General features: G+C 39.3%; 3 protein-coding genes across 3 annotated transcripts; all 3 read left to right on the forward strand.

Moving 5' to 3' along the window:
- Positions 1–1,159: 1,159 nt before the first annotated feature.
- LOC110062458 (galanin receptor type 1-like) lies at positions 1,160–3,224 on the forward strand. The gene has a single exon (XM_020769383.2). The coding sequence runs from the start codon at positions 1,313–1,315 to the stop codon at positions 2,504–2,506; it is 1,194 nt and encodes a 397-aa protein (XP_020625042.1). The 5' UTR covers positions 1,160–1,312; the 3' UTR covers positions 2,507–3,224.
- Positions 3,225–3,398: 174 nt separating this feature from the next.
- Positions 3,399–6,602, forward strand: LOC110062459 (uncharacterized). Its single transcript, XM_020769384.2, has 3 exons — positions 3,399–3,534; positions 4,153–4,202; positions 5,659–6,602. Exons 2-3 carry the CDS (start codon positions 4,187–4,189, stop codon positions 6,399–6,401), a joined length of 759 nt encoding a protein of 252 aa, XP_020625043.1. The 5' UTR covers positions 3,399–3,534; positions 4,153–4,186; the 3' UTR covers positions 6,402–6,602.
- Positions 6,603–6,724: 122 nt separating this feature from the next.
- Positions 6,725–10,548, forward strand: LOC110062460 (LIM domain transcription factor LMO4.2-like). The gene is made up of 4 exons (XM_089275742.1): positions 6,725–7,583; positions 9,327–9,346; positions 9,703–9,899; positions 10,486–10,548. Exons 1-4 carry the CDS (start codon positions 7,381–7,383, stop codon positions 10,546–10,548), a joined length of 483 nt encoding a protein of 160 aa, XP_089131868.1. The 5' UTR covers positions 6,725–7,380.
- The last annotated feature ends 107 nt before the right edge of the window (positions 10,549–10,655 follow it).

Genomic DNA, 10,655 nt, shown 5'->3' on the forward strand with positions numbered 1-10,655 from the left:
AATTACCCCCCACCCCCCCCCCCCTCCAATAAAAAATTACAACTCATCGACCGAGCAAGTGATCTTTTTTCCTTTAATAACTGTTATAACTCCCTCTAGCTGCGTTATCACACGGTAAAAAGTGTTTCACATTTTTTACGTTAAACGGTTAAAAATTTTCCGTTTTTAACACCCACTGTATCGACCAAACTTTTGCCCGTTTCGCGCAGATACAGGAACCTGCATTTCACTGTATATACCAGCCGTACAGAGAATCATTTAGTTTTGCATATATGTATTTGATTTAGAAACCATCTCCTAATTTGTACTATTATCGTTATCATTGTTACTGGCCGCCTAGGAAGTAGCCTAGTGTCAGCAGCCGGTGATGGAAAAAAGAGCTAAAATTATCGCAACGCAATCAGAAAATAAAGCAAATTTTGTGAACGTGTTTCCGTTTTCTTAGGAGCACATGATTTTTAAATAAGGTAGGCTCAGCTGCAAACGCAACCGTTGTTTCAGGTCGTTTGTTTTCTCACTATGTACTTAAATCTTTTTAATTTTATGTGCCTTTTTTGGCTTTGTCACTCAGTAAAACGTGCGAATTATGTTTTCTCTGTCAGCTTTATTTAAACAATCTCACGGCTGCTTGATCGTTAGGTTATACTCTCACACTCGTATAAAGAAAATGCCCCTTTTTGAGTGACAGTCGTCGGTGGCAATCGAGTGACATCTGGATTTCAGATTTTTTGTTTACCGTTGAAAAGTTAACAAATGAACAGCTGTGACTGCAAAGTTACCTTCTCAAAGGACTAGTTACTTTCTGTTTATTGAGTGAGTCGTGAATCTATAAACAACGCTGCACTGTCTAAACTAAAGCTTGCTGAAACTCAAATCTTTAGTGCTGTATCGCATCCTGTATTTTAACACTACCCGCAGAGACTGCAATGTAAGGTTAGCCGGATTAAACTAGTGGCGTTTGCAGAACTTCTCTCCGAGAAGAAAACACTACAAACATATCTAACATTTTAAAACAGGACTGATAAGAGCAAAAACTAGTTTTTAATTAATAGAGTATTTATCTACTAGCCGATCAACCAATAGCCTTTTGCAGTATTCTAATGCAAATAACCTACAGTTCAAATGAAAGTATGTTATTAAGACAGGGTGTATTACCATTTAATGCAGCTAACTGTGGACGTCGCAATAAAAAGAAGAGAGGCCACCAACACAGATAAGATTCTGGATTCACATAGAAACAGTGAAGCATTGGTCACAAACAAGGAGTTGCGAGATAGTCCTGTCTGGAATAGACCAGTACCTGCTCGGAAACATGCCTGTCAACGTTTCAACGTTCAATGATTACTTGCTCCAGGAAAAAACATTCAGGAGCGATCGAGAAACATACTTCTCAACCTTGTTTCACATAAGCTGTACCTTTGTGGTTCTAGGAGCTGTGGAGAATATCATTGTTTGCTGTGTTTTGGCCAAAGGTAAAATTGGCCGATCGCCCACAAAACTATCCAACTTTTTTATCCTTCATTTGTCCATCACGGATCTCGTGTTCAGAGCAATGACTTTCCTTCAACAGACTAAAGACCGCGAAAACTTGTACTCATCTAATACAGTTCACTGCCAACTGGTTATATTCTCGCAGTTTACATGTGCCGCGGTAACTTTTGTGCTTCTCACAGGAATTGCCATCGATCGCTACATCCACATTTTATTTCCTCTCCGAGCCCTGACAATTAAGACCAGGAAATATATCATTGTAATTTTCATCTGGTTTTATGCTCTGGTAATTTGCTCGGGCTTTATCGGCAGCGCTTCACTCTCTCCTCATATCAAACTCCGCAGTCAGCTGTATCATCTTTCAAATTCTTCATCAAACTTGACCAGCAACGATACAGCAGTTAGTTCAGATTCCAAACCGTTCCATAGACACTGCACTCCTGGGAAACCCGATTCACTGGAGCGGAAGGTTGCCTTTACGGTGTATTTTGTGTTCGCATTTGTGGTACCGCTAATTGTGATCACATTTGCCTACACCAAGATAACAGTCTTTCTGTGGAAAAGGACAAAGACGAACAACAGCATAAACAGTAGCTGTGCAAAGGCGAAGCTTAAAGCAACTCAGATGTTTGTCCTGGTAGTTTTCAGTTTTCTTCTTAGCTGGGGCCCAATAATGATTCTCGATATATTTGCATCTTACCCAGCTAAAAAGGGCAGGATAACTTATCAAAAGCTCCCTATAAGGCCCTTGTTTGATTGCATCTCCCAGACAAGCTCAATATTTTACCCGTTTATTTACGCGTTCTGTGATAAAAATTTTAGAAAAAATCTTCGCCGTTGTCTGTGGCGGAAGAATTCCGTGAGGGTTTCACGTGTTCCTCCTGTATTAATGAATGGCAGTTTCATACAAATGAGTAATTTGAGCCCAAAAGTTCCTAGAGCTAGTCCATTAAGCAAACGGACAGCTTGTAATTTCATTTATGATTTAAAACCTTCAGGAAAACATTTGAACTAGTATTGTCTTAGCTGTTACGTGCAGTTTCTGCAATAGCACGCTGACGTATTTAGGCGGACGTGATAAGCGGGAAGGATTTCGTTTAAAAATGAAATGAATGAAATCACGTCCAGCAAAGGTCATGGTAATCAAAAGCAGGACCCGAGTCAACATCATAGTTGCTGTTTACAAACATTAAAAAACAGACCTTTTGTATTTCAAAGTTGCCTAGCACAAAAGAAAAAACTCTTTGTTTTAATGATTGGCAGCTGCGTGGATCGATCCCAAATAAAATGCCGTTATGTAAGCGTCATTGATGCATATAAAACATTCAGTAATATTTCTTATTGTCCAACCAGAGAGGGCGAGGTGAAATGACTGATTGGTCAGCCCTGTTATGATTAGTCAAAATATGTTATGATTAGTGAAAATTGAAAAACCTGGTAAAGCTGCAATATGTACATTAGCTGTAATTTTATTTACTCTACTGTATATATTTGTTTTAAAATTTCTCAATTAAAACTTTCTACTTGTATGCGAGAAAATGCATCAGTTTTAGCTGAATAATTAGGAGTCGACTTGTATAACAAAATATCGAGTAAAAGCGGAGATGATTACGACATCAGTAATAGACATAATGTACTCGGTCCACAAACGGACAATAAGCAGCCATCTTGATGAATAAACTTGAATGGAGTTGCTAATCCGGTAAGGTGTGTGCAATTTCATTTTACAGAAATGTTGTGCAACTTCTTGCCCTGCTCTTGCCCTGCTGAATGTTGACACATAACGCAGCTCGCAGTTTTTGTGCTAAACGCCGAATAATTTTATAATGCAAGAGTTATTACCAACATTTTAAATAAAAAGCCCTGTTGCATATGACTGCTGGTCGGTTGTCAAGTGAAGTGACGTCACGTACGTCTGCACGACTACCATTGTTCTCAACACGGAATATTCAACCCTGATTCAGACAGCGTTAGAGGGTTTATATTATCAGCCTGAATTGCACAAGACATATCGGAGTACACTGACGGATATAAAACCTCGCGGTAAGTGAAGAAATCACATTTCCAATCGATGGATTTAGTTTATATACTGATGTATAGATGGTATTTTACAGATGTACTCCTCTTTCTTAATGGAAATTGATCTCGGATCGAAACAGAAGTGTTAATGAAACAAATAAACCAGTCAATGAGCTCGTTTGTATTTTTATAAGCATCGCCATTACTAAAAGTTAACGGTAAACGGGCTAACCTGTCGTTTTTTACTCTTTCTACTCGGGCTATGTAGTGCGTCACCGCCTTATAATATATTGAGGCTTGTCGACTTATTGACTTTTGACTCATGATTCATAAACTCGTGTGACTTGCAAAACAAGCGCCCTGTCTGTGAAAACCGACTAACACACCCGAGCTCCTAGATATAATGTATTACGATACTTCATATTGTTTGACAAAGTTAAGATTCCAGCCGCCTTTTTTAACTTGAGTCGCTCAAATCAAGAACATGCATCCTGAAACCATGGCATTGTTCATCTCAATATTTCACCGTTCAATCGGTCACACCATCTCCAGACCCATCTGGCAAGGCAGTGAGCATGATGCAATTCGCGTTTTTAAAAAGCATGAGTTTTGTCATTTCAAATGTCATTTATTCTCTTTCAGTTGATTTCTTCTCTGGCATAACAAAACTGCTGCAATGAGTCGTATCAGAGGTAAGTAGTTATTTAGATTGATGCAAATTTCTCCCTTAGGAGTCACGCTTGGTCCATGGGCCGTGACAAATATTCGAAACCCGCTGAGATACCGGAGATGCCACGAGATCCTATATTCCCGTTTCTATGCATGATCAGTTACCGAAACAATGCATGGCAATAAACAACAAGTTAAATAATAGTGGGGTTAAGATGACAATTAAGAAATATGTTTAAGAAAAGTAGGTGGATTTGTGAATTGATCACAGTTGCAGAATTGATACATCTGAATTATTCTCTATTCTCCATGGCCAAAAACAAAACAAGCAGTTAATCTAAGTCAGATATATATGATCAGTACTACTGAAAAGAAATAATACTTTCCTAGCATAATTAAATGAAATGCATAAATAGTCCATTTTGTTCATTGATTTTCTCAAAAAGAGAATTTCCTGAATCGAATAGTTTACAATGAAAACAAAAATGCATTTCACCTTCAAACACGCATTAAGGTATCAATTCAATCATTTGCAATAGGGCTGTATTTGCGTATTCGAGTAGCCCCCATCTTCTTTGAGAGGTTCCCCCCACCCCACCCCTGAAGCCAAAAAGTGTTCACGTTTTACTCTCTAGACCCTTTCCCGCAAGTTGTTGAAACCTTATACTTAACTCCTACTTGAGTTTGAGTAACTTGGTTGAAGATTGCTAATTTCTGTCCTCCTAATGTCTCACATCTCAAATGGACTCAAAAAAGCAAATAAAGCAGACTAGACAGACAGACAAATAGACTGACTGACTGACTGACTGACTGACTGACTGACTGACTAACTGACTGACTGACTGACAAACTGACTGACTGACAAACTGACCGACCGACTGACCGACCGACTGACCGACCGACTGACTGACTGACTGACTGACAGACTGACTGACTGACTGACTGACTGACTGACTGACTGACTGACTGACAGACTGACTGACTGACTGACTGACTGACTGACAGAGAGAAAGACATACGGACGAACAAACGGACAGACGGACCCTTTTGCTTCTTTCACATGTCCTCACCGTGGCTGGAGCGTATCATTTCACCGTGACTTTCACAGCATGTGAGGTTTCTCTGTTGCACCTCTGAAAGTTTTCGAGACTTTCGGAGACTTTCTAAATCTTTGGTCTCGGCTTTTAACGTCGTTATCTGCTGGTAATGTCTGTAGACGTTTGCTTTCATCCATTTTTTGTTTTTTAAGATCTTTCTCAGATCTTGTAAGAATTTGATCCGATACCAATTTGGTCTAAGATGATTTAATCCGTTTCTTTGGAGGAATACGTAACAGCTTTTATCCAGAAGCTTTATTCAGGCCAACAATTAAATTAAAGTACAATTGAGTGCTATATGGACATTCTCTTACATATGAGGATATGTCAGTCACAGAATCACTGTTATCAATTTTCCAACTGACCTTGTGTTCCTTTTCAGAAAGAAGTAGACGAAACCTCAAAAGCCCGAGGAAGATCAAATTTAACTTCAACGTCTTACCACAAGAGGAATCTTTCCCAGGACGAAGCTCTTTCAGCCAAGACTTGTTCAACAATGAGACAAGTATGAAAATCCGAAATGCTGCCAAAGAGAGCAAGTTTATTCAAGGCATGGCTACAGGAACTCTTGATCCGGATGACTATGGTGGTTACATGGTGCAAGATGCTGCCTACTGCTTCAATGCAGTCGGAGCATTTGACTACGCTGCTCAACAGATGCAAGTACAAGGAAAACCTGAATTTTCTTTACTTTACAGGGTGCAGTCGGAGACCTACAAGAGCTACAACCAAGAGTTTGTTAAAACCTGGCGACTTAAGAATACTGAGAGCGTGGTGATGGGCCCAGCAGCCGAGATGTATGTGGGCTACGAGTCTGCTCTGAGCCGGCAAGATGCCAAGTTCCTATGTATAGCCATGTTGCCATGCACCATGCTCTGGCCTTGGATTGCCAGTGAGCTCATTGATTCAGTTGACGAGAAGAACCCTTATTATGGCTGGTTTGAAGACAACAAGCCTGACACAAACGACAAAAGCAGGCTGGAGAAGTTTGTTGACTTCTTCTTCACTCCAGAGGATAAAGAGAAGTCGCTTCTCATTTTCCACGAAGGGTTGGTTAATGAGCTAAATTTCTTCCGGGATGCCTGCGATGAAACTCTGTATTACTACTCCTACTTTAATTTGTAAGTGTTTCTAATTTTGGCCAATTGTATTTCTTGAACGGGAAACTTAATGTCACTTTTTTTCGTAGCTGAAAATGTTGCTTTTATTACACAGCAGTTAGAACTATTCTCTGGAAATTTTAACGACTAACTAGTGTGCGACGAGTTTGATAGTCAGCGGCTGACTATGACGGGAAAAATAAAAAACATTTTGTTATTGGCTGTAGTGATATGTTTGTCATAAGCTCTGTTGACACTCTCTTTCCTTGTTTTAGTTTCAAACAGTCTGAGCTTAATTGTTTTTGTTTTTCAATTGATAGCTAATTTGCAGCAAAGTAAAGTTAAACGTTCATTGTGTGTCCACTTGTCTTTCAGCAGAGCTGGCAAAAATATAGCCATTCACATATGCATGTATACTTCGGTGTTCACGCTTCTTCAATTATCCACTGATAATTAATGACGTCACGAGAGATTTTATTTTCTCGAGTTTGATAAGCTCTCTGTTGTTTTGCACGCACTACTTTGAACCTTTAACCTTTGCTTCACGGAAAGCCGCAATGACTTTCTCTGGTTACAGAGGACCTTCCAATCAGACACTCTTGCACGAATTTGTTTTGACTGTAACTGTTACTGTTACTTACTGATTCCTCTTTAAATTCGTCTTAATTTAAATTATTCTCATCGTGATGAAATGAAGAAGGAAAATATATACAGCAATGTGACAGACTTGATTCTCGTGCTATTTTCTTACGAAAAGTAAAAGTAAAATTGAACTAAGACAATGAACGCAAAACTCGAGCGTGTCACTCATTCCAAAGAAGTACCTTTTTGTTTGTTTATAGTTATATTTTGTTTTCGTCGATTTGGTTGTTTTTTAAGTCTGTTCCACGGGTTTGTAATGTCTCTTTCGTCAGATAAATAATTTCAGCAAATTTAGTCTCTTGAGTGTTTTTCACTGAACAGTATTAACTGCGTATATTACTTTAACACTACCAATCGTGAGGATGAGCGCCTCAAAACTGAGTTATGCCGAGATTTGTGCAGGATGTAAAGGAGAAATAAGGGAGCGGTATCTGCTGCTTGCAGTGGAGAAGTACTGGCATACAAACTGCTTGAAGTGTTCTCAGTGCGGAGTGGTTCTGGATCAAGTCGGCAAGTCGTGTTTTGTTAAAGGAAGCTCCATATTGTGCAAAAATGATTACACCAGGTAACTAGCTATTTAAGTCGTTCTGATAGTCGGTTTGAAAATCTTTGTCGAGAGCGGCTGTCAAAACTGAACTAGTGGTGTGTTCACGGACACATGGATCCTGCCTGTTTAGGAACTGCTACGAAAAATGTAAATTTCTAAAACGCAAAAAGCAATTCGACTACAGGCTGGAAAACGTCTTACAGAACCACTTTTAGCGTAAAGAAAAACCTCAACCCCTGTAACTTGCAATGTTTGCAGAAAGTCAATCAATTAAGGACAACCAACATTGTGCATAAAATAGGTCCTCACTAGCTGCAAACATCATGAACTAAAACTGCTGTCGATTCCATATTTTTTTTATTATTTTGATCAATACATAAATTTAGGGGCGACTCGGCAGAGCGACTTAGGGCGCTGAATTTGAACTCTGGAGGTCCCTCTTTCAAGTCTCCATGGCTCCACCTTGCCACCATAGATCTGTGTCAGGATTAAGTTCCAAGTTAAAGTTTTCCACCGTGTTCAGCAGTAAATAGCCAACTGTTCTTCCCAACCCTTGTGTTCACTGTCCACTGAATTAGTTGTTCGTTTATATTACAGTTCCATAATTAGCACAGCAGTGCTAAATCCAGCGGCACTTGGTATAATTAGTTAACTGATTTGTTTTATATTGTTATTATTTTTTAAAACAAAAAAAACGCATTTTGCTGTTATCTGAAGATATGTCATCTGTGAAAAGCGCTACTTGTAGATTACCCAGTGAGCTTTGCTTTGCATGTATTTTACAGTTGAGCAAAGTGTCATAGGAAACGCTTACAAGCAATTTGTTTTGTTTGCTCTGAGAAATTGCCTACATTTTTTGCTATCTTTCGGAAACTTGGCGGGGTCTGAGGAAAATGTACGTTCAGTGCTGCAATCAGAGTACAACAGAGTACAATACAATGCAATACAATATGGTCGAATTCCACAGTCTCGGTTTCCTGCACTTGAACTAGCGATTCGCTGAAACAAATAAAAACAAGCCAAACATAAAGAACAGGAAACGAACTAAAAATAAAGCAGGAAAAAAATAACCAAAAACTAACGAAACTTGCTCGATTTGTGTGGCAACTACGATGACTAAAACACACCGAACAACAACAACTAGAAAACCAACAGTCCGGGGGTATTTCTCTATAAAGGGCTAGAGGACGGGGGTGCTCGTCGGAAATTTGAAAAGAACCGCTAAGAGGTAGCAAGATCCTGTCATATAGTCTTGGGTTCAATTCCCTAAAAAGTAGCGCAAAACTTCCCGCTGTGGACCTTTTGAGGCTGAACACCCCAAGAGGTACCTAAACTGGGTTTTTAACCCCTGCAAGGTGCGACGGGCACCCCCGTTGTTTTTGTATGGGAGCTCCCCTCTGGGCCAACAGCACAAGACGCTACACGGTACAATGGAAACAAGAGACGAAAAATGAAAACGAAAATAACTGGCTAAATTATCAACAATAACAAATATGCGCAATATAATTGAAATTAAAAACAAAAGACTTAAACACGAAAAGACAACAAAATTGATGCTCTGTGGCTACGTAGAACACAAAATAACATAAAACGTTCATGAACATAGTGTCGTCGAGGATAAAAACAGCAAATAAACAAACAAAAGAAAACAAAAATAACTTGGAAAAATTTTATCAGCTATGATTTGGGACTTTATTGGCTTCAATCTTATTCAGTAACTGAACTCAAAAGATGGTTAATTAACAACCAAGCTATTCTAAGCCTTTATGGTAGTAATAAATGTTAGTCAAATGTCTGTCTAATACCAGGACACCCTGTGAAGGTGCTAAGTAAGTAGGTAAGTAAGAACTTTATTTAAGTGTCTATGTATTTAGCCCATGTGGGCTAATTGGGGACACTCCCCCAAAAAAGGTGGTCCTCAGTATTCCTTCCACAGCGCTTCTCAGAAGAGATAACGTCTACAGATAAAATCTGCGTATTTTCGCGCCAAGTGGAGGTTATTATTCAGACAACCGCTTCCATTTGACTTATTAGTGGGTTTGCCTCAGGCAATGAGACAAAAAAATAAAAATAAAAATAAAATAAAGCGATTTGAATGCTTACGTTGCGCTATGAAACTGTTGCAGGTTATACAGAGTATGCACAGCTTGTGCCAAACAAATTCCTGCTAAAGCCATGGTTTTACGCGCAGGTCAGAATGTGTATCACGACACTTGCTTTGTCTGTACCACGTGCAAGCGCCTCTTGAAGACTGGTGACAAGTATTGCGTCATTGACAGCAAGTTGTTCTGTGAACAAGATGCGAGGGCAAAGAAACAACAGCAAATACTCAAGGTGAAACATAATAAAAGAAAAACACATGATAACAATAACAACCAAAATACTGCAGGTGCAAAAAATTCTTACAAAGCAAATCTATGTTTTAGCCATGCAGAGACAAGTCACGGCAAAACCTGAAAGTCACCCGAAGCTTAGACTGCGAGACTTCGAGCAGTCTCTTTCTTTTCCTAGCATGCCACGCGAATGCAGAAAACCTGATTCTCTCATCGTTTCGTTCCCTAACTTGAATAACTTCAACTTTTAGACTGCTCGTAGTCTACCCCAAGCTAGAAATCGATTCAGTCCGTTATTTTTTCGCGATATGAGCCACGTTCACAAACGAAGGATATGAAGTCCCAACTCTCGCAGTTTCAATTAAGAGGTCATTGACATTTTGAAAAACATTTCAAATTTGCTGTGTTAATCTTCAGTGTACTTGACTAAATTTGTGCATCATTTATGCTTACATGTATGTTATGGCAAACTGCTTATGTTTTCGTTGTTTCTGATTTTCCCCGTTGGGTAACAAAGGTATTTTTATTTTCTCTTTTGTCAAAGCATTTGCAAGTAGCACCACATCCTTAAAAACCTTTACTGGCAGAGCTCGAGTGGAGAACAAAGTGAGCTGGAGTGGAAGTTACCACTTGCCATGATCAAGCCGTAATTTTGCACTGCAGCCTAACACCTACAGATTCATCAGCAACTCATATAGCCGAACATTCAGTAGTGAGAAACTCGCAGCCAGTTTTAGATCAAACAATTAAAACAATC

The sequence above is a fragment of the Orbicella faveolata genome, unplaced genomic scaffold, assembly GCF_042242905.1.
Source record: "Orbicella faveolata isolate gen_17 unplaced genomic scaffold, um_ofav_v1 contig_37, whole genome shotgun sequence".
In the NCBI taxonomy this organism is placed as follows: domain Eukaryota; kingdom Metazoa; phylum Cnidaria; class Anthozoa; order Scleractinia; family Merulinidae; genus Orbicella; species Orbicella faveolata.